The 27,503-nt window shown below is 52.8% G+C and overlaps 1 protein-coding gene across 4 annotated transcripts; it reads right to left on the reverse strand.

Moving 5' to 3' along the window:
- On the reverse strand, positions 1–26,417 carry LOC122372694 (glycogen debranching enzyme-like). 4 transcript variants are annotated; one of them, XM_043350207.1, is made up of 29 exons: positions 26,277–26,417; positions 23,259–23,324; positions 22,100–22,170; positions 15,067–15,215; positions 14,136–14,355; positions 13,456–13,660; positions 13,113–13,250; positions 10,821–11,039; positions 10,331–10,575; positions 9,840–10,031; positions 9,289–9,501; positions 8,822–8,951; positions 8,463–8,586; positions 7,920–8,185; positions 7,439–7,585; positions 6,858–7,060; positions 6,423–6,605; positions 5,941–6,173; positions 5,642–5,793; positions 5,227–5,342; positions 4,740–4,896; positions 4,238–4,486; positions 3,822–3,923; positions 3,226–3,373; positions 2,739–2,954; positions 2,370–2,581; positions 1,846–2,031; positions 1,440–1,568; positions 1–1,128 (listed from the first exon to the last, which is right to left on the reverse strand). In XM_043350207.1, exons 3-29 carry the CDS (start codon positions 22,132–22,134, stop codon positions 940–942), a joined length of 4,758 nt encoding a protein of 1,585 aa, XP_043206142.1. In that variant the 5' UTR covers positions 22,135–22,170; positions 23,259–23,324; positions 26,277–26,417; the 3' UTR covers positions 1–939. The 4 variants fall into 4 exon arrangements, with proteins under 4 accessions (XP_043206142.1, XP_043206141.1, XP_043206144.1 ...); XM_043350206.1 differs by lacking the exon at positions 26,277–26,417 and adding an exon at positions 26,093–26,182; XM_043350209.1 differs by lacking the exon at positions 22,100–22,170 and having other exon boundaries at positions 26,277–26,414.
- Between the last annotated feature and the right edge of the window lie 1,086 nt (positions 26,418–27,503).

Here is a 27,503-nt window from a genome sequence, read left to right on the forward strand (position 1 = left end):
ATTACGTCAACAATTTATATTCGTCGTAAATGAACAGTCCATCGGTCGTTGCTATAAAAGGCTGCACAAAAGCCGTTCTATATAAAACATTCATAGGCAGTCAACAAGTGCTCTGTGCACCGCACGATCTGAGTTCTGTGGGGGTTAAACCATAACAAGCGTCTCACTGGCAACAATTATTGCACTTCCCTAGATAGCAATACGGACTAGAGTTCGGCAGATTGACGGAGTATCGGCACCTGAGATAAAATGGGAGGGGAGAAGTCGGAAGAATACTTGTATGTACGCGGCGATCGGTCGTTCCCTCGTTCCGGTGCAAACGTCGTTCTGTGCATAACTTCGCGTCAACAGCAGACACCACCACCGTTCTCGGCTACAAAACTCACTCGGCACCCTCCGCTGGGCTCTCTCTCCGACACCGGACCGCTATGTTCCGCAGTCGTGGTGTCACTCCACACACATCCTCCCCACGTCCCGGCACAGACCACATCGCGTCACAGGGGAAGCCAGACGACAGACGAGAGAAGCGAGATTGACATCAGATCATCATCCACTACACGGCGCTCTAACAGCAGAGTAAACCAGCGACACATCGTGTCCAGTCGCCGAGACACAGCCCGGGCCGTAGCCGACCCTCAGGGTAGCCGCAGTCTCGGGCCGAGTCCCGACCAGCATAAGATCTAGAGTCCGACCGGTGAGTCGATCGGACAGAGCACAGTCGGACAGCAAGCGACTACGCCGGCGGGCGGCGGGTCGACCGTCGCCCGCCGGGGCGGCGCGAGCGGCGCCGTCCGCGGCCGCTCAGGCTATCAGAAGGAAGAAGGTGAGCAGGGCCAGCGCCAGCGTGGCGGCGGCGCCGAGCGTGAAGCCTAGGTGCGGGACGCGGCGGCAGGGGGACGGCGGCGGCCGGCCGCCGGCGCCGGGACGTGGGGCGCGTCCTCACTCGGCCACCGTGGCCGGCGGCAGCACCTGCACCTTGCCCTTGTACTGCTCCTCCAGCTGTTTGATGTCGTACAGCACCTCGAGGATGCAGCCCATGCTCCAGGCCTGCGCCTGGCAGCTGAACCTGCAGTACTCCCCGTTGGCGTTGGTGAGCTCCGGCAGACTGCGCCACACAGAGTCGGACAGCTGGCGACACACGGGACGAAGGAACCAAGTCAGCAGAGTGAACATTAGATACAGCCCGACAAACACACATCTCAAGGTAGCCGCGGTTAGAGGTATAATCGTCCGCGTAAGCGATACATGGCGTCGATCGCTGACATGCAAACATGTACGCAACCCCCGACACCAATGTCAGTCGACATCCTTCGCCACCCTATAATCAACACGGACCGACCCAACATCCGCTCAGCGCTTCCACCGGCTTCGCACTAACTTCCCCCACCTCTCACCATGATAAGAGCGTCACTACCACATGGCTCCCCGGGCAGACCCACCTGGACATAGTGTTTGGAGATGATGTGTTTGACCTTGCTGATGGTGGCCTGCAGCAGCGCCGGGCCGCCGATGATGGGCGCAAAGTGGAGTCGCGCGCGCAGGTAGAAGCCCATCGGCCACACCCACTCCTGAAGGGTCAGAGGGGACAAATTGTTCAGACGGCCATCGGTCAGCAGTGGCGGGGACGGCCCGGGCTTGTGGCCGCCGCGGCTGTCATCGACACATGCCTCGTAGTTACTGCAAATTGGCTGGCAATGGGCTCAACTAGAGCCATGGGGCGACTCATAACCTTTTAAATGATTTCCAAGGTCGAAAACAGTCGCGACAAACAGTAGCAATCACGGCGGTCTCCTCTCCTTCCTCCATCTCTCTCCCTCTCCCCTCCTTCCCTCCTCTCCCTCTCACCGGTCCGTTGTGGTAGCTGAAGCCGTGCGCCTTCTTGGGGTCGGTGCCATCGTCGTCGACGTTGTAGACGCCGTCGTAGGCCCAGTCGCACTCTGCCAGCGTCCTCATGCCGAGCGGACCGACCAGCAGTCGGTCGGCCGTCTCCAGCGCCGTCCACACGTGGTGCGGGTTAAACATCTCCGGCGCCTGCACGAGAGGAAGGACGCGTGCTCAGATACTCTTCGTACTAACCAGTAGCAGACTAAAAGGCGGTTGGCTCGTGAGCGACGACAACCCGGACGTCAGGCTGCTCATCAACACACCGCAAGCTAGAAGCTTGAGGTGTGTGGACACACCTCATGGCATAATTCATGGCTGAATAAGCCCAGATAGGTCGGTCATACCACAAAATAAAATGACTCACGCTACACATCAGAAAACCGGAATATTATCTACCCTACCTTACATCGAACAGTGGACAGTCCAAATAAAGTCTGACAGAGCAGGATATTCCCGCCTCCCGCCTCCGTTCGTCGCTGACTCACGGCCACCATGGCGATGGGGAAGTTGCAGCGCAGCTGGTAGTCGGCCCAGAACTGCGAGGCGCAGTGCGAGTCCTTGTACATGCCGCGCACGTTGATCAGCTCCGGCACCGGCTCAAACTCCGGGTGCGGCACGTGGTGGATGTAAAACAGCTTCTCAAAGTTTTTGTCGATCCGCTCGGCCCATTCCTCCCATTTCCAGCCAACGTACGTGCCTGGGACGAGAGAAGAGACAATGGGTTAGCGGTGAACCATCCGAATGGCATACAACACAAACAACAGACGCAAACAAAAAGCATGCCCTCAGTTCAATCAGGACCATCATACCCACCTACCCCACTTAGCTAATTCCTCCTCAACATCTGTCCTTACCCTGTTCGTCGGTCTTGGTGACTCCCTCGTACGGGTACTTGCCGCCCTTGTGCAGCTTGGCCAGCCAGCCGACGGTGGCTCGGGACAGGCCGACCAGCTCCACGGCGCTACCGTCGCGCGGCGTGGCCGGCTTGCCCTTGTTGCCGGCGTGCTCGCTGGAGCCCATCTTGTCCATCCAGGTGCCGCAGTTGTGCACGTTACCGCCGAACACGAAACCTGCACACACAAAAAAAAAAAACAGATAGGACGTGAGAGATCTGCAGACATGGAGTTCGCATCTACGACATGTAGTTCAATAAATATTCCGCAATAACACTTAGCCAAGTGCAACGTTAAGTGAGCAGATAATGCATGAAGATAGACAACTAATAAATCAAGAACGGGCGATAATAAGCCGTCATAATTTCACTGTAACCATAATTTACCGTACACATTCGCCGTAACCAGCACCATCCGACCCGGCCAACGACTCCACCCACCCACCCACCGGTCTCCATGTTGACGCCGATCTGGTTGTTGAAGCCCTGGTCAGACATGTCACGGTCGATCTGGAAGCCGGCGTTACGCTCGCGGAAGCTGAGGCCCTCAAAGTGGCGCTGCAGCGCCTCCTGGATGACGTCATGGAGCGGATGTTCCTGGGGAGACGAGCGTGGGGAGGGTCACTAACGCAAACCGGCGGCATTTGTCAATAGGGAGAGGTCGAGATCCGAAGCCCGTTTGGAGAGAGATTAGCAGTGTCTAACTCATTCAGCTCCACGACTTCTGAGATGCAGCTATGAATGGATATAGATGAAGGAATAAACATGAATAAATTAATATGAATGAATGAATGAATGAATGAATGAATGAATGAATGAATTTATTAATTAATTAATTAATGAACAAATGAGTGAATGAATGAATGCATATGAAAATCAGTGATAAGGCCGGCAATGTTGAATCATGGAAGTCAGGTTACGATTACACTTCAAAATCACTGCGTAGATCCCTTTCCTCAGCCGGCAATCATAATCCCCTGTCCCGCGTCAACTAACACCCCGCCGCCCTCCGGAGTACTAGGGCCGGTGTCGTTACGGCACTCACCACCTCGCCAGTCTCAAGCGGCGGCGAGTCGTCAGTGGGGAACAGCCGGGACACCTTGTCCTGCAGGATGCTGACGCCGCCCGGCACCAGACGCACATACTCCTGCGAGGGAGCGCAGACAGACAGACGTCAGTCGAGAGGATAATGTAAAATAGCACAGCACATGGATAACAGTAGGGTGCAAGCAGTGACACTGAAACCAAACGCAGCTAACAACACGAGGAAGGATTAGCGCGTAGTCAAACAGAAACGCAAATCTCTATGAACGACACGATCCACCCCTCCTTTCACAAAAAGGCTATCGATTTTTCCTCCACTACCATTTTACCACTCGACATATCACCTAACCATCCATTACCAACCCTGAAGTCCCACAAGTCCCAGCACCTCCCTATAAGTGTCCCAGCGCCACGCACCTGGATGCAGTAGAGCCACCACCAGACGGCGTCGCGGCAGTTGAAGCGCGAGTTCTTGCCGCCGTCCAGTAGGTTGGGGATGAGGCCGTGGCGCAGACAGCCGGCGTACGCCAGGATGATGTAGCGCGCCTCCACGTGGCGGCCCGTGATGATGAACAGGCCGCGCAGAGCGATGAACGTGTCCCGGCCCCAGTTGCGCATATAGCCGGTGGAGAAGTGCGGCAGACCGGCGCACAGGCTCACACACGCCTGGCCGAGAACAGAACGGGGTAGGTTAGTCAGGGAGGTATTAGCAGGGAGTCCACTTATGGCAAGACGGCGTTTTAATGACCACTTATGAAGACCTAGACAAATCACAGCTGATGCAACAAAGAGTCTGAAAGTGAAAAAGCTATGCCTATATGAAAGTTGTATAAGATCTGCACACTCCCACGGACCCACTCACCCACTCGCGACCCTCCCGTCACCGCCCCGCTCCTCCCATTCGTCCGTCGGTCCTCACCTGTCCCTGTTTTCCGTCTGGCCGGGTCCAGGAGGCGGGCCGCGGCGGTGCCAGGTTGGCCGAGATCTCCGGTAGCGGAGACGAGTGCACCAGGCCGCCCATCTGGATCGAGCCCATCGCCAAGTCCTTCGTGAACTCGGAGCCCTCGCGCACGAACCTACCGCAGAACAGACAAGACGGTTATAGTAACAGGCAACAGCAAGACTGCTTCACTTTCGTCAAATCGACTTTCCGATAGCCGATCAACCAAGCTGCTAGCAAGCGCTCTCCGGCAAAGTAATCAAATAAATCTGCAAGCGACAACTACAATTACAGATTACGTCTCCAGTGTAGGACTGCAAGCACCTAGTATTTAGCAATCCAACACTAAACTGACTCTTCCATCACCACACCCACAATATCTACACCACAACAGAGTCCGTAGCCCGCCGGAATGTCGTCTCGTCCGACCCGCCCGGCCCGGTCCGGCGCGTCGAACGGCACTTACCTGGCCATCTGCCTCCACGTGCTGTTGAGCAGGTGCACGTACACACCCAGAACGGTGGCGTCAAAGTAGGCCGGCACCAGGTAGCGCGGGATCTGCTTGATGTATTGGAACGTGTCCTGCGACAGAGAAAGTCAATGTAAGCTACGAGTTATGGATAATCATTTCCTCTGGCAATAGTAGGCACTAGACGGTAGAACTCAAGAGCAAAGTATATTGTAAGTGAATAGACGGACAGTCACGTTCTTCAATAAAGTAAGCCTACGAAGAAACTGGAGCGTCGCATCACTTCTTGCAACTGCATGTTCCATACGGGCAATGACCTACCAAAGTCTAGCTACCTGCCCGTCGTCGCCCCAATGCCCCACCGACTAGACCTCAGCTGCTCCCCTCCCCCGCGACGCATCGTCCGACTCACATCCAGCCAGTTGGCGAGCTCCATGGTGTTGGGCTCGAGCCGCAGCCGGCCGACCACACAGTCCATGAGCCAGTTACCCTGGCGCAGGTTCTCACACAGAGGGTGGCCCAGGTCGTTCTTCACACGGATATCGGCCATCAGCGACATCACGCCTGTGAGCATGAATAGTGGATCAGTTTATCAGTCTCAGCGGTGCTTCTTCACTGCCATGCAACAGGCTGCAACATTTCTACGAGCCCCTATCTCTCCATCCCTCTCCTCTCCAACCTCCACCAAAGTCCCTCCCATCAGCCACTCACTCTGCAGGCCCGAGTAGACGAGCGGGCCGAAGTTGGGCACGTCGTAGGCGGCCCAGCCGCGGCCCTCGTCGCGCTCCTCCTGGTCGCAGCGGTAGATGATGCGGTTCATGTCGGCCAGCGTCAGTCGGCTGATGATGTGCTCGACGTCCGTGCTGGCGCTGAAGCGCGTGAGCTCGTAGACGATACAGCGCAGCTTCTCCACGGCCCCGACGGCCACCGGGCACGGCGCGATCCTGGCGGCGGAACGAGGGACGGACGGCGATGTCAGCAACAGCTGCAGCGGTACGAGTGTGAGATAGAGCAGTAATGACGGAAAGGGAGGTGTTGAAGGTGATAGTATAAAAAAATGCAAATGAAACATCTGTGAAATAAACGAACGGATGATGGAAGGGCACATAATACGATCAAAACCTTCAATGGTTTGCCGCAACACCCTAGAGGCCTCTCTTGGCTGAAATTTCTGCGTCAAAGTCAGCACTAACCTGAGCGCGAACACGGATCCGGGCGGGAAGTCGGTGTAGTCCATGACCGTGTAGTCGTTCTCGATCCGGTGTGTCAACATGCTCGACTTCTCGATCTCAAAGTTCTCCCGGATGTCGACGCGGTATTGGTTGACCCCGTTGATGTAGGTGCCCGAGCGCTCAATGTCCTCAAAGTGCAGCGGACTGAAAAACAGCATTCATGAGGATGAATTCGGCGTAAATGCTCGAACTGAAATGTCGGTGGATAATTTAGGTTGAATGATGAGGAAAACGACTTTCAATTAACAGCAACATCAGTGATATCGCATTTACCTCCAGCATGTGCCCATCACATCCATTCTTCCGTCTCCCTCTTTAACCTTGCCACGCCTTACTCTCCGTCCCATTCCTCCTTGTCTTCACTCCCCTTCCCTCCCTCCTCTCCCAAATCCTCACCGTCCGTCTCTGGGCACGACTCTGGCCTCGAACACCACCTCAGCCACGGTGCCCTGGATGCGCAGCGCCTTGATGCCATCGGGCGTCCACAGGTTCTGCGGCTGACCGAACGCCGTGTGCGCACACAGTACGTACGACTGGTGGTTGACCGGGTTGTGGCGCGTGATGGTCACTATGTCGGGCGTCACCTGGTCCACGTACACCTGACGGGGACGGGAGAGGGGTTACATGATTGTCAGGTTGGGTACGCGACAGTGATTTAGATTCACCTCACTCACGGACCTGAAATTTACGACTGAATAGACAAACGCCTCACAAAATTTAAAAATAATCTCAAAACTATTAATCTCAAACAAAACTATAATCTCAAAACAAAATATAAAAATAATCTCAAAACTTCCTAAATGGGCATTATGTAACTGCAAACAAGAACGTGGACAATGCCTATTATCCAGCTAACCAGCGCTTAATCTGCGACTGTGAGCTCTATAATATAACAACAGCACACACGAATGAAACTAAGTTCGAAGCTCCGTCAGTTGACCCAGCGCCGACACCCCGCACGTTTGCCGCCGCCTCACCTGCGTGAATCCCATCCTGCCCATCTCGTAGTGGAGCTTGCTGAGCACCTGTTTGCCACGGATGACACCCGAGTCGACGTCCACCTGGCCCGAGCCGCCGCCGCCGCCCCACGAGTTGTACAGCCGCGTCTCAGACACCACGTTAATCTGACGGAAAACGGCAGTCAGCAACACAACCAGAGAATATGGGATCCTTGTTCAATGCAGGGGTTGAGGAGGCATACCATTTTAAAATTGTAAGAAACCATCGAAGAAATTGAGGATGCATATTGCGTAACTATACTGAAATAAAGAGAGCAGGTGCTTAGTCGCGCAATACAGCACTCTAAAAGACGACATTGAGGCATATTTGTTGCCACACCCCTCCCCTTGTAAAAGCCCTTCACTTGTCTGCCACAACCACCCACCGGCCACCTCTCCACCAGTCAATCAATTCCTTTCACCCGCTCTCCACAACCTTCTACCCCTCCTTCCCACTCACATGGTGCGGCACCAGCTCGTCGTATCCGCGGTTACTGCCGGCCGCGCAGCAGGCCATGTAGACGAGCGCGGCGCTGGGCAGCGCGTCCAGAGGCGAGCGGGTCGTCACCGGACACGGGTTGTCGTGCGTCAGATCCATGAAGATGGCGTGCGACCGGGCCGGCGCAAGCGGACGGATGTGCGGCTTGAGGAAGGAGCCGACCGGCTCGCCGCCGTACAGGTACACCAGCCGGCCCAGCTCGTGCGAGTTGCCCGCCGACATGGCCTCTGTGGACGTGGACGGGGCCCCGGTGGACGGGGCGGGCGGTTATACAAAGTTCGAGATGGTTGTGTTCCCAGGAAACTGCATAACTAATGGCGTTATTGAATCATCAGTAGAAAAAAGGCTTCATTTGATAACAGGTTGTCGCACCCAACCAGATATCGAACAATAAACTGCGATAAATGTCAGAATGTTTGAATGAGCGAGAACCGAAAGATGTGGTAGGCCGCCCTTGCGACATCAGCAGGCAGCTGTTGATCACAGACCGGGGTGTTGACTGACCTCTGATGAGCGAGTTGATGCCGAGTCGGTTGACGAACAGGTTGTCCGTGCGGTCGTTGTTGGTGAACAGCTCGGCCACCAGGTACAGGTCGGGGCGGATCTTGCGGGCCGCGTCCAGCATGTACTGGAAAGAGCACACAGAAAGGTCGGAGTGAATGCACACTGCACAGTGAACTGATACCAAAGCTGAGTCTTGATGCCACCGCTGCAAAGAGACTCAATTCACAAGAAAAGGCAGAGCTGAGTTGCTGCTAGCAAACTGAACCAAAGAATGGCAGATCCTGTCTGACTCAGTGTGCCTGAGAGCCGCTATCCACCCATCCTCCCGAACTCGCGGCAGGGCCGGACCACCTTCTTACCTCAGCCACGTGGATGGGTGTCGAGTGGCAGTTGTCGAGTCGCACGCCGTGGAACACGCGCGCCACCTGTTCGCAGTAGCGGCGCATGTGCTGCCACAGGAACGGACAGTCGTCCGGACGGTTACCGTACCTGGCAGAGGCGAGCGGAGAGTGTGAGGGGTGAGTGATAACGTGAGGTGCTCGAGAGGGAACACGTGATGTCGGAAGAAAAGCTATGCATAGAGCGGAGACTGGTGCTATGCGGAACAGCACCTATCATTAGCAGCTGCAAAAATGCTTCCAAGAGAAACTTACTGACAAGCGAAAAGCCGTTAATCCTGATTCTCTGAACCTTGATCAGACCGCACAAAATCAGTCGAAGAATGAGACTACCAGGAGCTTTCGATCATCTAAACATACTCCCGGTCCCGGGCCTGTCTCTAACCTCAGCTTGATGCAGTCCCCGTCCTATATCCGCCGCCTCTAACCTCAGTTTGATGCAGTCTCCCCAGGCGATCAGCTCTCGGCGCAGGTAGACGTCACACCCGGGCCGGGCAAAGTCGCTCAGCGGGTCGTCACCCATCACCCAGCCGTTGTGCGCCATCAGGTGACACGCGTCCGGGCCGAACGCAATGGCCTCCTCCTGCTCCAGAGAGCGCTGCACCTCCAGACTCTTGGAGCCGTCCAGCGTCGTGAAGTAACTGAGCGGGGAGACGAAGGAAAATCAGCTGTGATGCGGAGAGGCGCGGATCATCGATCGTCGTTACAGTAAACTGAAATCAGGCATCGAAGTAACTTTTGCTGCACCGAGGGCCAGCTTCATATCTACCTTATACCCTTACTTGTTTACTCAATGCTTGTTTTACGTTGAATGTCCCAGACAACATGTACATTCCAACACCTGAAGCTGAGCAGCCTCGCGATTGGGAATCTCATAGCTGTGATCGATCTCAGCCTGACTAGCCTTGATCTTACGGAACCTCTGTCAAGTCGCGATCCCAGGGACCTCAGTCCAGCCGCGCGCCCCGACCCCACTCACGGCGCAGCCAGCGGCGTCTTCCAGGTGAGGCCGCGCAGCTTGGGCCCGTGGTCGGCCAGTCGCTCGTAGCGCACGCCCGAGATGATGTTCTCGACGGCGGCCCCCAGGTGTCCCTGCACCACGCCGGCCGCCTGCTCGTTCAGCTCCATCAGCCGGCGCCGCAGCTGGTCCTTGGCGTGGTCCAGGCCGGCACTGAGACACGAGCGATCGTCATATTTGGGGCATCGACGTACGGCAGAAATTAATGGAATGTAGTACGTCGCGACCACAAAAGAACAAGAGAAGGATATCTCGTTCAGATACCCAACACATTTACGCTTACTGTGGGGATTTTGTGAGAAGGATTACTTTCTTTTCATGATATAGCGAATCGATATCCATGAGGTATTCTGATGGAGCCAGTTTATTTCCCGAACATCAATAATGCACTGGACATCGACGCCTAGTATAGGACATTGTAGCGAAAGCCGACAAATAGAGATGCCACTCACCCATCCTTGTAGAAGATCCTCTTGGCCAGCTGGAGGTCGACTTTGCGTCCGAAGCGGACTCCGCGGGGGTCCGGCATGAGGCGCAGCTGTCCGGCCGAGCAGGGCCGCTGGTCGCTCCACTCGGCGGCGCCGGCCTTGGCGCACAGTGTGCCGAACTGGTCGCACAGCACGGCCGGGTCGCACTGGTAGAACTCGTGCAGACGCACGCGCGGCAAGTACTCGCCGTGCATCAGGTCGCGGATGATCTGCGGCAGGGGTAGGGCGAGGGAGCTGGTGAGCGTAGAAGGTAATAAGCCTCGCAAGTGCACAGTCCGGTTCTTATTTATACTACCTACTTAACTGTACTTCGTGTCAGCGACCAGGAGGTAATGGGGAGATTGCCCCGGCACCCTTCCGTGCAAGGTACGGCTAGGATTGGCCGCTCTGTGCACAGCTGTCTGACTGACACCCGCCCCCCCCCCCACTCCACCTGCCCCACTCGGACACTGACCGCCAGGTGTCCCTCCTCCGTGACATCCTCCCCGAGGCCTCGGTCCCGCCACCGGCCGGCCAGCATGTCCCTGGACAGGTGGTCGATGAGTCGGTCCAGCAGGTAGGCCGGCCGCAGGTGCGGCGAGTTCACCAGGTTGTAGCCGCACTCGGGGTGCTCCTGCAGCCACGGCGACTCGTTGGCAGAGTGGTTCAGCACGATGTCGCACACGCTCAGAACCTGCCGATGATAGTGGGAAACAATAGGTTAGTCAGAAATATGGGATAATACAGCACGATGTTGATAACTGGTAGAATCAGACGGAAGGGTGCATGCATCATAACGAATCATCCCGTTTTCAAGCTACTAACAAGTGAAATGCCAATGTCGTTTACGGAAACCACCGCAAAACGAAGCAGTAGTCAAAATCAGATGAACGAACGACGTTGGAATTTCTGTAAAGCATGAACACATCCTCACTGACTGACACTACAAGTTTGTTTATAAGGAAGCAAGATTTCTGCAACTATCTTGGCAGACCGATGAGGCAAACGTCTGATCTGGCAAAATAAATAACGGAGTGTCGTCACATCAGACGGTTAGGTTCAGTGACGTACCCAAGGGGGGGCCACGGGGGCCAAGGCCCCCCCTGAGCGCCGAAGGCGCTCAGGGGGCCCCTCAGGCCCCAGGATATTTTTTAAACACTGGATAAAACGTCTTTTACTCGGAAGAAAAATTGATATTAAAGTTTCATTTATGTGCCCTGGGTACCCGAGGGGCCCCTGCAGTCATCCAAGGGCCCCCAGTTTCCTGGGCCCCTGGTCGCCTAGGGGGCCCTGATAGCCGGGGGCCTGGTCGTATGGGCCCCTGATAGTCTGTGGCCCCTAGTCGCCTAGGGGGCCCTAGTCGCATGGGGGCCTCTGGTTGCATGATATTGAGACCCCTGATCGCCTGGGGGTACCTAGTCGCCCAGGGGGCCCCTGGTAGCCGGGGGGCCTGGTCGCATGGGGCCCCTGGTTGCCTGGGGCCCCCGGTCGCCCCTAGTCGCCTGGGGGACCCTGGTCGCCTTGGGCCCCCGGTAGCCTGGGATCCCCTGGTCGCCTGGGGGCCCCTGATCGCCTGAGGGTCGCTGGTCACCTAGAGGGCCCCTGGTCGCCTGGGGGCCCCTGGTAGCCGGGGGCCTGGTCGCATGGGGCCCCCTGTCGCATGGGGGCCCCCTGGTCGCCTCTGATCGCTTTGGGGACCTGATCGCATTGGCCCTTGGTCGCCTGGAGGGCCCTGGTCGCCTGGGGCAGTGGGGCCCCTAGTCATCTGGAGGACATGGTCGCCTGGGAACCCCTAGTCGACTGGGGGCCCCTGGTCGTCTGAAAGTACGCTTATCACCTGATTGATCCCAAATCATCTGAGTGGCTACTGGCTACTGGATATAAGTAGTGACTGGAGTAGGCACTCATCTGAAGGAGCCAATATCTTTCACGGTGCCGGAGATATCACAGAAAAACAAAAAGGCTAAACTGAATACCCCCCAACCTTGGCCCCAAAGGCGTCATTGGCTAACACAGGGATGTGGGTCGATTTGCAATCGCATTTCCTCCTAAGTCCTATTCCTCCAATTAATACAGAGTGTCCCAGAATTACCCAAGCATTTATTTTCTGGTTAAAAGTACAATTGCGCTCGTTTCCTAGTGAAACATATAATAGCCGCGTTTACATAGGGCTAGTTGCCAGATAGTGGAATTCCGATAACGAGATATTTATTCACCACCATTATATTATATACCTACATATCCGGAATTGGAGGATGTTCAGTAATTGAGGCGCTCGCTCATAAAATGCCGTGCGTTTCATGCACACTCCTCAAGCAAAAATATTTTTACTTTCCAATTTTCCACATTTTCTCAAGGCTTAGACCGTTACAGAGACCGTTTTAATTGACTTTGATGAAGTTGAACGCGAGAAATCACAACCAAATGCTACATTAGGTTGTAAAGAACTGAATTGCGTTTTTCACACACGTGGCGTTTTCTCACCTACGTCTGCAGGAGAGACCGGACCCACTATGCCCCCCCCCCATCGAAAGGTTCTTCATGACTCCCGGGGGCCCCCGGGGAACCTGGGGGGCCCTGTACACTGTGGGGGGCCCCTTCGAAAGCAGGTGGCCCCCTCCTGGGCGAAATCCTGGGTACGTGCCTGGTTAGGTTTGCGCCGTCCGTTTACTGAGAAACATGACAGTCAAGCCGGTGACCTGATTTAGACAGCATCACATGGACGACTGGCACTGGGCAGTCAACAGTCACACGTATGTATACGCACCTTCCACTCATCGCGCATCTTTTTGATGAGCCGGGCCAGGTCCTCGATGGTGGCCGGCGACCCGTCAGAGTTCTGGAAGGCCGGGTTCAGCCGCAGCTGGTTCGACAGCGAGTAGGCCGAGTTGGAAGCGCCCAGCTCCTGTTCGAAAACAAGAAACTGACATCAGACAGACAGCAAAGGAAACACACACGGCAAATTATTACGTCCTCGGCCGTATGTGTCGGAGAACGAGCCCGCAGACTAAGGACAGCGATTTCATTCGAGTGAGAGATTCGTTACCACTCCTGTGAATAACTGTAAGATGGTTGAAGTGCCCAACTATCTATGACAGGTGAGGACGCACCTGGACGGGCGTGAAGTGGACCATGTTGTAGCCGGTGTTTCTGGCCACCTCCAGCCGGCGCTCCCACTGGTCCAGCGGACCCAGACACTTGGCCAGCACCGTCTGGCTGACCAGGCAGTCCATGCCGATCACCTCATTGTTCGTGCCGCGCGACAGCGTCGGGTCCACGACAAAGTAGCCGGAGCCGCGCGGGTTCGGGTCCTGACTGGAAACCACACCGCACACGGAACGGTGAGCCGGTGATGGGATGCTTTATTTACGACAGCCTATGCCTTATCCACAGCTTCCACTCCAAGCCAACACAAGCAGGAGGGGCGAGAAACAGAGAGTGCAGCCCTCGATTCTAAACAAGCGTACAACATTCAGTGGTGGCAGACTGAATATTTATGAAACGTCCTGACAAGAGCCGGTGACAGCAAACAACGCTGCCTGGTACGGCGTTCTGTCACACATCATCGCTATCTGAAATGCATGCTCAGTTAAAAACATATCAATATTCTGCCCTGCTCACAATCACGATATTCGATACCTAACCCAGAATACATTGTCCAACAAGGGCAACAGTTCACCAGTTACCAATCAGGCATCGCACAGCTTGAAAACTTCATCCATCCGCCAAACAGCACTCAACTATGTACACACAGAAGAGCAGCATATCGCAACTACAGCCGGCTACTCACCCTTCCGAGTGTGTGAAATAGTAGCGGAACGAGCCGGCGCGCACGATAGGGATCTCGACGAAGATGCTCGTGTCGTCGATGATCTTGCTGTCCGACTGCCAGGGCAGCAGGCGGTACTTGTCGCGGCAAAACTCCTCGTCGGCTGACGCCGGGTGGTTGCTGTACACGGATACGATGCGCCCAAACAGCGACGGCCCCAGGCGAAAGTGGAGTACAAAACCTGCGGCGAGCCAACAAAGACACAATTACAGTGATATGAGTGTGGCACAGCGACGTGGTGGCTGCTCTTGGTGGCCGCCTTCAGGACCCTCCAGAGCCGATAGGCTACACTACGATTGCAGCCGGAGAGACATCAATAACGACAAGCACAGTAAAATGACGGCATGGAGCGAGATCGAAGGGGAACAAAGGTCAAAGAACGAGGACGAAACGAATGACGGTAATGTGAAGGTTAAGAATCGCGATATTTTTCCCTGAAGGATTAAGTTAGGGTAACATCGTGTTACTAAAAGACTTTCGAAAGGCGCTACGGCGCTTTGGCCCATGAGAGTAAGTGTTTGCGGACCGACAAAATACTCGACACACCATCAGATAATGCACTGAACCGGGTATCGAGTGGCAACATTACACCAGAACAACAAACTCAATCGGGCGCGACTGTAACGCAGCGCTGATGGCGGACGTGCCAATATGCCCGCCCGGTGTACGGTTACGACTCATTTCAAGAGCTGCACAATACAAAGGTCTTGTTTAACACGACCACGGCTCAACACGACAAGAAATGAGCGCACCGCCGCTAAAAACATACATGAAATGGTGCTAATGCAAACTATCATTACCCTACCATCCTGGTATTTTTAAGTCCTTAGCCAAGCTACCCATAGCTTCCACTGTGCGACGGATTTCGGTCCGACCGCCGGCGACCACCCACCTTTGGTCAGCCGGTAGAGGGTGGTGTCCTGGTGGTCGTTGTCGTGAAGTTTGAGCACGCGGACCTCGGGATCATCGCCGGAGCCATGGCACGCCATTCCCGGTAAAAACTGCGGGTAGCTGCACGAGAATTTGTAGCGGTCCAAAGCCCTGCGAAGTGCCGGAAGGGAGGGTCAGAGCGGGCTCAGGGAGGGAGGGTCGAAGACGGCCGCTCGCCCTGGAAGATGGAGGAGTCTCTCTTGACGGTATGAATGTCGACAGGTCCCCAAGGCCGGCACGTGTCAAATGCCATGACTTGCCCCTATTCGTCACGTCAAGTAAAGCATCACGTACCACGCAAAATGAGCGGATTTATCCAGTAGAATGAGAGGTGGGAACACCCAACCCCTGGATGGAATGAGAAGTGAAAAGGTTGTTAGCATCAGCGTCAGAGTGTGCTGTTGGTCGTCTTTGCTTATCGACACAGGAGTTGCGCACAAAGTTAGGTAGCTTAGTCATGTGAGAAACGCAAACAAACCTAGGCTGCGCGATATAGACAGAATGTGAAGTGTTGAGTCATTGAGAGTTGAGACAGGTTGTTATTGAGACATGTTCAACAACATTGCAATTCGGTTTAAGGAAGTAGAGAAGACTTAAATGCAAGAGATGGTCAGTGGGGTTCTCACCGAGACAAGTGTGACGTGACATCCAATCAAAACCCGCCCTTACATGCAGAAGCGATCATGCAGGCCAGCCATACGTTCCGACAAGACAGCGTGCAAAGGAAGGACAAGCGAGGTCGAAGCCCAAAGGCCTAACGGTCGCGTTCGGCGTCGCCGGCCGATTTTTTAACGTCTCCTTGACCTAACTTGGATGCTGCATCGTTAACACTAATAACATTAATAGATAACCATCAGTCTATATTATGGTTATAAAAAACACGTGTTGGAACTACGCGACTTGCGAAACCTGTCTATGGCAGGCAATACGCTCAACTTAACAAACTTAAGCAGGCAGTCTACCTTCCGCGTACCAGTCCAGTGCCAGGCCACCGAAGTGGTGCAGGCGATAAACAAATTACTGGACGGACATCAGCTCTGCAGCGCGTCGGCGAAACCGCGGTACCGCAATGGTGGCGAACCGAAATTATAATCGTAATGTAGCGAGACACAAAAAAGAGGTTTGTTAGTTACACAAGGTAGACAACGCGGTATATCACACCATATTAAAAAAAAATCTAAAGAAAAATAGCCACTGGAGCCAGCTAGGTCTCGCTGTGGCCATGCTATGGTCCACGCTACGTCGTTACTACAACCTCGAATGAAAGGGACACCTGTTACCAGAGAACCTCCCGCCGCATGCACATACAGCACCTCGGCATTGCGCAATGTTATTGGTTGCTGGGTGGCCGATCACAGTAAGTCATCACAGAAGGCCTGACGATGAACTGTTGGCCATTGTATGACCAATGACCATGGCACCCGTTACTGCGCGCGCAACGATAACTGCCTCCGTGTTCGCACCACATCCGGATTACCGGCTAACGAGCAATTAGCTGAAAGTAAGCCATTCTGGTAATGGTGACCGCCTTTGCACGAAACAAGGCCTTTATGTTGGTTGCAAAGGGGCTAAGAATACGATTATAAATGAGAGACGCGACACCAACGATACACGCGAGGCCTGTAGTGTAATCCAAGCTATTGTTGCTATTGATCAATCAATAACGATTGTCTGTTTCCTTCCTGTCGATTAAATATACCACCGTGAGCGAAACAGCGTGGCATTGTGCAGCGGGTTAAGGGTAAGTGAAGCATTGTTGACGCTAGTGTCTATCGGTAACGCATGGAGATGTGAAGCACAGTCCTTCAGCTAAACAGAATGAGTGACAGCCTGCTGACTGCCCCGTGAACCACCCAGTCACCGCGAGATGTCAGGGGAACAATGTCGCCGTTTTGCATCTCTCCGGCGGCATATCGGCCGTTTATTTGATCAGTCCCGACTCAGCGCGGCGCCTGTCGACCCGCGTGGGAGACCTATAACATACACACGCCCCCGACGACAGACGGCAGACGCTCGTTCAGCCCCCGACTTCCACCCCCCATCGTAACACCGGCGCTACCTGGCGATCCCAGACATCAAAGACGAGCACGTGTATCGGATGTAACACGAGAGTCAGCGGGCCACAGACATGGTTCCGGCACCAGTCCAGCGCCGGGTGACGGGCAGAACACAGGTGTTGGGACATGTCCACATCGGCAGTTGCTATCCACAACATCCGGCGCGATCCGGTCCGTGGCGAGTGACCATGAGTTCGTCGGTGGGGAGGCTGCAGGCTAACCCGTGCACTGAGCCGACGATTCAGTCAATGAGCTCACAACTGCCGCCACAATGGCGAGAGCTGATCGGGAGATGGTTCGGCCGATTGACCAGACGTGACCGTGACCGTGACCGAGAGCCGAGAGCCGGTCGGTCGAACACCGGACCAACAGTGCGCAGTGTGAATAGCAATGGCACGGGGAAGATCAGGGGTCACGGCTGCACCTGGGAGCTCAGGACAAACACGCAGGATTGACGCACCCCTCACAGTGAAGGACTCGACGTGGGCTGAATGGGGAGATAATGCTGACACGCAGTAACCGAAACTGAGCTGCGGTCGTTTGTTTATGGGACTCTTGGCGTTATCTTGTTCGCAACATACCTAATACGCTCCGAGCGAAGAAGCCACAAAATTGCGTCTGCAGAGGTGAGTACGAGCTAATCGGTAGTGGCACAATCGACTACGACTCAATGATCGGTTGATCGGTAGTGACACGAAATTGGTGTATTTCCGACCAGTTTTACTATCGGCTACGGCAAAACGGGAAGACGACATCGCTGGCCGCACATAAACAAACACCAGCGTCTGCAGGGACTATGGACACCAGCTTATCGGTCGGCGTGGGCGAACCAGATACATTCCAGACATACAGTCAGCGCCATCCTGTAAGAAATAAACGGTACAGCAATACCGACTAGCATGTGCTCAGTGCGTGCTGTATGAAACATGTCGGAGTTAAACTGCTGATTCTTGATTTTTGTATACGCTCAACTTGATTATGAACAGCACGCATGCACTGCATGAAAGCTAACAGCCCATTTTAACGCGAAAATTTTAGCTCACTTTGGGAATGATTTTTATGTTAGGTTCAGCAATATGAGCTCTTGTCGTCGACGATCTTTCTGCCATAACGCAATGTCTTTCCCACATGTCTATGTTAATTCAGATAGCATTGACTCGGAGAGGCGGCCGGTTAGCGTAGGAATTTGTTAACCCGCGCCCTGCTGGGGGTCCTGGATTTCCACGCCCTGCTGGGGGGGGGGTGTTTGAACACCCCCCTTGTAACTCGGCTCCTGGGCCACGTAGCGATACGCGGAAGGCGGCGTTCGAAAGAGCGTAAAAAATAATGACGAAATCACTTCGGTCAATTTTTTGGTCAGGTTAAAGGTCAGGTCACCAGAGGTCATTGAAGGCAAAATTTCGCCGATTTCCAGGTCGAATGTCGAAAATTTCCAAGAAGCCAACGCATAACTCGGGAACCAATAGAGCTACAGCGCCGCGGAAAAGCGCATTCGATAGCCCTATTAACGCCCTTTCTGAGTAATTCTCTCAGATTTGACCTAACGTCAACGGTTTTGCCTGCAGGGGGCAAAAACTGCAAAAATAGCCGATTTTTTCGAAAACAGTTTTTCTGCAATAACTTTTGACCCAAGCCTTGTACGAGCTTACTTTTACCGGCATCGTGTTCCTCTCGTCAAGACGCATCGAATGAACTATAACTTGACCTTGAAAGGTCAACTTGAAAATTTGACCTCAGGTCAAGGTCATGACCTGACCGGAAAGGGTCATGTTGCATATCAGTCGATCCGTATCGTCGAGCTGAACACATCTAAGGCGTTTTCATCGCTCTAGCATGCCTCTATCAAAAGTTATTTGCGAAAAACTGATAGATACCATTCGTGACCTAAGATGACCTCAGGGCATAAACAAGGGTCACGGACACCATTTTCAAGTTCAGTGTGTCTAAACCACTTGTAATTCGGTGTTTGGGAGTGTTTATAATGTCTTTCATCCAAAAGAGGCGCATTTCAATTTTCTCCCATTGAATGGGGAGGTCGCAAAATTGACCTGACCTTAGGTCATCGATATCAAAATTCTGAGATATACATTTTGTACATGCTATTGCTCTTAGCAATCGCTGAAAGTTTCAAAGCGATCGGTCACTCGGTGTAGCTATGACAGACATTGAAACTTTTTATGAGGTGAGGTCACTTCAAGTGACCTGGTGACCTGACCTTGAATGACCTTGGTCTGAAATTTTCACAACATGTGTAGAATTGATGTATGATAAGGTATACTAAAAACGGCGGCGCTCCGCGCCGCCGTTTTTGAGATATTCGCGAAAAACCACAAGGGGGGGTGTTCAAACACCCCCCCAGCAGGGCGCGGGTTAATTTAAGGACACCACGAAAGTGTAGGGAAACGACCTTCTTCCTACGAAAATGTGATTCAAGCGTGATGGTGTGATGGTGCACTTCGGTCATGTTTGTCAGAATCGACATCATCAAAACATGACAAAATGGCAATCCAAAACACAAAAACAGGATCGATGCCTAAACATAAAACATGAACTGCAACAGGTGCCAACCACCACACCAGCAGCGGGGCCGGACGTGACGAGACAGACGGACACCCGACCCCCTCCTACTCACGGGAACACATCCTTGGGCTCCTGTATGTCGGGCGGCGGGCACAGAATCACCTCAATCACCTCGTCGACGCGTTCGACCACCGTGTTGCGGCCCATGGCTGCAGCTCGGCCGTAGTCGCCGCGGCACTGGCCGGCGCTCACCGCCAACTGCAGACTGCCGAGCGGGCCGGGCCGGGCCCGTCGGGACCTTGAGGCGGTCATTTCGCCACCGTCGGGCCGCGCCTCCGCCGCCGAGCGGTTGTATACACACCGGCGACCAGTCAGCCGGCGGCCGCGCGCGATCGGCCGATATGCAGCGGGCGCGCTCCTTACCACCGACGCAGCGAGGACGCCCCCCCCCCCCCCCCCATCGGTGTGTGTATGGAAATGGGCACACAGCGCCGGTCTGCGCTGGGTCAACAGACGTCCGCAGCTTCTCACGGGGACAGGCTGACACAGCCGCGAGGCACAGCACACAGACAGGCCACCGGGCAGACAGACGTCAGGTCGGGTCGGGGTCGCCGCGGCGGTGGGCCGCCCTCGACCCAGATTGCGATAGTCCGCCGGCGGCAGTCGGCAGACCTGCCCCCCTCCCCCGGTGTGCTGACCACTGCAGCGCGCACCAACAGACGCCGTCACCAATGTCAGGCACAGACGCAGCCTTACGCAGGTGCGTGGTTAAAGCGGCCACATCGAGACAGGTTGGTATGCGAGCCGCGCGTGGTGACGTATGGGTTGGGCCTTCAGTGAGCGAGACGAAGCGACGTTAGAACAAACTACGAAACGGGGGATGGTCCCGTCGGTATGAACCTCACATACTACGGCGCCCCACGCATCGAGTTCAAGGTTTCCGATACGACGAGAATGGATAACAATGGGTGTTTTGCTTCTTGATAAACGGCATTTCCGAGAGTTACGAAAGACTGCTGTGCGTAATACAGGAACCAAAATAAGATTCAAAGAACAGCAATAAAACTTACTTCAAATATTTCTTCCACATCTATGTTGAATAATTGAAAAAGGATTGTTAAATATGTGTCTTGTTGTGAATCTTACGTCATCCTTAAACATCCACTAACAAAGTCCAAAAAACGTTTCTTAATTGCTATTTTTCCTAGCTAATTGATCGCCATAGCATATTGCGACAATAGTTTACCTTTTAGATCGGGACAATAAGTTACGCAATGCACGACTTTACTCAATCAATAATTAGATGGAATTGAGTTGCAGTTCATAATCTTCATCACCTGATCAATGGCCATGACTATTGACTACGATTATGCACGCATAAATCCACGCTAAAAATGTGCTGCATAAATGCCTAACGCAGATTTGCAAGACAAACATGAAATGGCACCCACAGTCGTCACGATTACGTCCGAAGATAAATTCAAAAAATTAAACGAAAAGTTAAATTGACGTCCGATGACCCAGGAACACCAGTCAACATGCGGCTAAAAGCCTCGAAATTCTATGTCTCGAGATGAGTTAAAAGATCTTTTTCGTGAAATTTTCACTCAGGTATAGACAATTGGAAAGGCCGAGAGGCATATGTAGACATTTTTTACGATAGGCGAAAAACCGGTAGGTCTGCCGAGTCTAACGGACCCGGTAACACCGCCAACAAAAGATGTTTACGTCGTCAGCGTCAAATGTTAGGGCAGAGGGCTTGTGCCACCGAATATAAACAATTACTGGCTCCTATCAGAAACTCAATATTAACAGCTCCGCAGAGATCGACTTATCAAATCGGGGCTTATCGTACTGCTATAATACAAACCGATATATTGCCGAAAGCCGCCAATCATTGCAAACTTGCAGACGTTAGCTACCGTGTACATAAGCAATGACCTAGCACACAGAAAACTAGTCTTAAAATTAAAACTTCATTATAAAGCTCCTTCATTATCAGAAGAGCTGGTAAGTAGCAACGTCCAAATATTCACAAGTTCATGGACAAAATCACCAGAGGACAAAACCCAAAGCGTTACCAAGAGAAACAAACGCCATACCTTGGAAGAAGCGATTATCACGCAAAGGTTAGTAAAGCCACCATCATTCATGTGCCACTGCTGAAAGCATGAACTCTCTCAAGGTTAGTATCGTAAGTAATCCAAAGATGTAGACCGTCACCAGTCCCTGAAAAAGCACCAGTAGGCACCACCCAGCTCCACTGTCATGCAAGGGTTAGTAGATCCAGCGAGTGCCACCACCACCATCCTGGAAGCACATGTCAAAGCGGCTGTCATGCACGGGTCAGTGGAAGCCCAGCCACCCGGCAATCGCCGAAGCCAAGCCACCGGCGTCGGCAACATCGTCGTCACTCACGTCATGCCTTCCTCTTCAGGCAGGTCCTCCCCCATGGCGGCGGCTGGCGCACGGCGGGCGCTCGCTCCTGGCTGAAACACGACCGTCACGTCACCTCTGCCGCTTCGGTCACCTCTGGTCCTCCACTCCGCCGCCGGAGGAGGAACGGACACGGTTATCTGCGACCACTGCCGGGACGGACGTGCGGTGTGCGCCCGGCGCCGATAGCGCGCCCACTGCGACAGCTCTCTGTACCGTCCAGACCCGTTCACTGGCCGTCACTGCTGACACAGGCCCGGCGAGCCGACACAGAAAAACAGCGGCCGTCACGGCGCGTGGCAACAGGCCGCCGGCGGTGGCGAGCTCGGCCCGTGTTTGGTTTCCATGGCGTGAGAGCGGGGCGTGCTCGGGCCGTGCCGGAGTCGTGCAAAGGAACGGCGGCGGACGCGCCCGAGCGCCCCGCCCGAGATACGACACCGGACGGAGGGAAACGCCGCACGGTCAGTCGGGAAACCGGACACCAATCGCGTGAACGACAGACTCGCGGTGCGGCGGAGGCGGAAGAGGAGGAGGATACACGACGACTTGGTAGCGCTGTGAACAATATCGGTCACCGACCTCTCATAGGTATCTTTTGTTTCATCGAATAATACCGATACATACCAAAAGGCATGAAATAGGGCTTAACATTTGAGGGTGACATAACTCAGTTGATAGATGTTTCAGCGGGCACCTCGGTCCATTAGGCACCGGCTGCAGTGCGTCTTCATAAACAGAACTGTTCACGCTGTTCAGCGGTATGCACGCTGCACGCTGTTACTACAAACAGAAACAGCCAGTCGCACCGCCAGTGTCCATCTCAGCCGCCCAGTTATCGGCCGGCCAGAGCACCAGCGAAGCGCGCTCAGATAGATCACTAACTGTCGCTCGCTGGTAAATTCCTTCACGTGCTCTCAGTCCGTCGGGAATGGGCTACGTCGAATTCATGGAAACATCGATAACAGCATGCAGCTAGCGGTACTCGTATTTCACACCGATAACGTGCGAGTCGCAAGTCATACACTAGATGCCAAAACTCATCGATGTTTAGCAATTATGAGCAAGTCAACAGAAAAAGTAACAAGATAATAGCGTGCAGATGATTGACCGAAATGATACGTTCAAAAACGTCGGTACTTACTGGTAAGTAGTTGATGCGTATAATTTGCTCCTGCGAGAATTTGGAGACCCGGAAGTTTATTGGGTCCTGTCAACAGTAAGGAACGAGTGTTAAAGGTAGGCCGAAGAATCACTTCACAGCAGTGATAAGATACGAGGGCACAAAGACCTCCCAGTCGATGCATCCCACCTCAAAACACCTCAGCTAACAGACAAACAAAGCGATTCCAGGTTGACATAGGACATAAGAAAACGATCCGGCCGTCGGAGGTAGATCGCGTCTTCGGTGTCCGAATTCGGGGTGGATAGCACACAGGTCTCGTAACTCACGCATCCACCAGCATTCACCCCGCTTCTGTACACAAGGTCAATCATTAGTCGCATGTCTACTGTCCCGCGACGAACTGAGCTGGCCATCGTGTCATTAAAGGGCACGATGCATGTCGTTTCGGGAGTCCATTTGGCTTCTGAATTTGAAACCGTCGGCGCCTCACATCCCTCTTTGACGGTCACTGCTGGCCCACGGACTGCGACCAGACGCATCACCCCACCGGAGGTCGAGTCACCCGTCATACTGCGGTCACGCATCACGGATAGTCCCGCAGAGTCCAGGGTCCCTCCAGCCCTCCCCTTCAACACGCAGTAAGATGGGCTCCAGATGGCCACGTGGCATAAAAGAGAAGACAGCCATGCAGTGAAAATATGGATAGGTATAATGCCCCTATCATGAACTTCTTGAGGCATACAAAACCTTCATTCATACCATTCAAAGTATTTTAACTTTTTTCTTCTCAAAGGTAAAAAAGACAATGACCTTAGTCTTACACATTTTCCCTTTCATGGAACTGGATGGATATGAGCACATAGTGACAATAGCTTTTAGATTGACAAAACGTCTTGGGCTGGGCTTGAATTTAGCATGAACTTCTAGTTCAATACATGCATCTGCAGGCAGAATCCAGCCTGTCAAGATAACCCTAAAGCAGCAGTGTATCATGCATTAGGTAATCAATAGGTATTCATGGGTTGATGGTTCCACCCCTCCTTGGGAACAGAAAAGTGATTTATGATTGCAGGAGCACACTTGTGGAACTATGTGATGTAACTATGGAAGTAAAGTCTAAAAAATTATGGATGTTATTCATACATTCTTGAGTACATTAAATTTAGGAACTGTGCAGCAAAAATATATTTCATTTCCACAAATGACAGAATTCAAATTTCCACTTAACCCGCGCCGGGCCGGGGGGGTGTTTGAACACCCCCCCTTGCGGTTTTTCGCAGATATCTCAAAAACGGCGGCGCGGAGCGCCGCCGTTTTTGGCACACCTGTTCGTGCATCTTTTCCGCACATGTTGTGAAAATTTCAGACCCAGGTCACCTTAGGTCAGGTCACCAGGTCACGCCAAGTGACCTCACCTCAGAAAAATAAGAATGCTCGTCATAGCTACACCGACTGAACGATTGCCTTGAAACTTTCAGCGATTGATTAGAGCAACACTATCTATAAAATGTATATCTCGGAATTTTGATATCGGTGACCTAAGGTCAGGTCAATTTTGCGGCCTCTCCATTATAAGTCAATGGGAGAAAATTGAAAAGCGTCTGTTTTGCACGAACGCTATTCTAGACACGCTCAAACATCGAGATGTGGGTAAAATAGACACACTGAACCATAAAATGGCAACTGTGACCCCTCGTTATGTCCCCGAGGTCATCTCAGGTCACGAACAGAATCTAACAGTTTTTCGATGATAACTTCTGATAGAGGCGTGCTAGAGCGCTGAAAACGCCTTAGATGTGTTCGGCTCGACGTTGCGGATCGACTGATATGCAACATGACCTTTTCCGGTCAGGTCATGACCTTGACCTGAGGTCAAATTTTCAAGTTGACCTTTCAAGGTCAAATTATAGTTCATTCGACGCGTCTCGACGAGAGGAACACGATGCTGGCAAAAGTAATGTCATAGCTCTTTTGAGTCAAAAGTTATTGCCTAAAAAACGTTTTTCGTAAAAACGGCTATTTTTGGAGTTTTTGCCCTCTGGAGGCTAAACCGTTGACCTGAGGTCAAATCTGAGAACATTACTCAGAAAGGTCTGTAAAAGGGCTATCGAATGCGCTTTTTTGCGGCGCTGTAGCTCTATCGGTTCCCGAGATAGCCGTTGGCAGTTTCCAAAATGTTGAAATAGTCAACATTTTACCTTTGGTGACCTCAAGTGACCTGACCTTTGACCTGACCCAAAAAATGACCGAAGTGTTTTCGTCCTTATTTTTGACGTTCTTTCGATTGCCGCTTACCGCGTGTCGCTACGTGGCCCAGGAGCCGAGTTAGAAGGGGGGGTGTTCAAACCCCCCCAGCGGCCCGGCGCGGAATCTCAGAGCACCGGCCCGGCGCGGGTTAAGGATGATTGGATTCATCTTTCAGCAGGAGTAACCATATCTAAATATTAATCTAAATGATGGAAAAGTAGCTAAATAAGATATGATAATTTCCTATCATGTATTTATGTGTGTCCTTTAGCAAATATTCATGAAACTGGGCCGCTTTAGAGTTACGACGGACAGCCAACACATCCACTTTTCATTTTCCTACAGCATGATGGATAAACAAGTTAACTTATTCTAATTACAATTTAACACAACAGCATAGATTTGGGGGTAAGATCTTAATTAAACCTGAACTTCTGAGGTCCTATAACAGGTCATAAGTAAAAGCCAAGACCTAATGTCATTGGGTATTGGCTTAACACCTGTTTGCCTCATTTAGCTATTTAAACATTATGCACATACACAAAGATGATGCCAAGAGCAATCGCAAGGGTAGCTGCATGAAAAATTAAATCATCTGTACTCACGTATCCATAAAAGCGAAGAAAATGGCCATAATGATAAGCCAGGCAGATTATCCAATGCTCTGTGGCGTGAAGGGAAATCAAAACAAACCAATTACGACCTCGCCCACGGGCATTCGACGGCTCTCACCCACACAGCTGCTTCGCGTTGATGCTAAAAATAGAGTAGAAAGTAAAAACAACCCACCTTTTCGGTCCTAAATGGTTAAAAAGAATGTAGTCTTCAACTCAAACTTGGGATTTATATGCAAAGTGAATAGCAGACGACAGGACAAATCGGGCGAATGCAGCGCGTTTTCAGGCCTTCGCAAGGTCACGAGAAGTCAAGACAGAGGCACCTCTCGGCAGAAAAAGTTACTAACTGGTGAAAAGATGACGCCCCAGTAGCTCCATGCTCCAGCCGGGTTCCAGTTCAGATGATTCAGCGATGACCGAGGGAAGGTCACTACGGTCATGCAAACGACCGTCCTGCACGAAGGTCGCTCTGTCTTTCCTGGCCTAAGCTTTTGCCAAATTGTCAGGGAACTCAGATTTGTTTTTCAATAGAAAAACACAATTCTAAAGAATAGTGTTTTAACTATTGACAACAAACCTTCGGTTACTCACGAACTAGTGGTTTCTGATTGAATACAGACGACTGTGTTGTTTCGAAATTAAAATAAAATTGACAGCAAGGCGCATGGTGTGGAGAACGACGATGTAATTTCGCTTTTGTTTTGTTTTGTTGGGTTAGGCCCTTTCGGTCCAATAAGACCATTTCAGAGCCGGGAGGATGATAGGATATAGGGGGAGACATTGGTCTGGGCAGGCACCCTAGTGAGTCGCCGGGGCTGAGCCCGTCCAGAGGACAGGCCACCCAGCCCCAAGGCACTCACTGCACCCGGCTACGGGGTGCGCTCCCTCGGGAGCAGCGGTGCCGCTCCAAGGGAGCAGCCCACATGAGATAAAGTTGCCTGTCCAGCCCAGAGGGAGGTTGCGGCGTGGAGGAGAAGGATTTCAGTATCCTGAGGATAGAAGCACGGAACGGTGATGCAATTTCGCGCAAGTTTGGTAGGCACTTTGATTTATCATTGGATCTTTGTTTCTAGTGTTACCTATCTTGCATATTGGACAACTGCAAGACAGATCGAGAATCGTCAATTAATCGGTAAATCAAATAATCGTCTTCCCATATTCATTGTATTTCTACCTGGCACCTGCCTGTGAATGTTTTCACTCTCCACTTCCTCAACAGGATGTCATCGCCGCAAGGTACCTAGAAATTCGGTTTTACCAGGCCTTGGTAAGTATCAGCGATGCTTCCTATGCCGTTTATTGCCTACATGTGGCCATGTCTTGTACACAGCCGTCGCCTTTTTGACGACAGCGACCACCCCCGTCCGTCATCGCTCCGCCCCGTGACAAGCAATAAACG

This window comes from Amphibalanus amphitrite, unplaced genomic scaffold, assembly GCF_019059575.1.
Source record: "Amphibalanus amphitrite isolate SeventyFive unplaced genomic scaffold, NRLGWU_Aamphi_draft 001387F_arrow, whole genome shotgun sequence".
Lineage (NCBI taxonomy): Eukaryota > Metazoa > Arthropoda > Thecostraca > Balanomorpha > Balanidae > Amphibalanus > Amphibalanus amphitrite.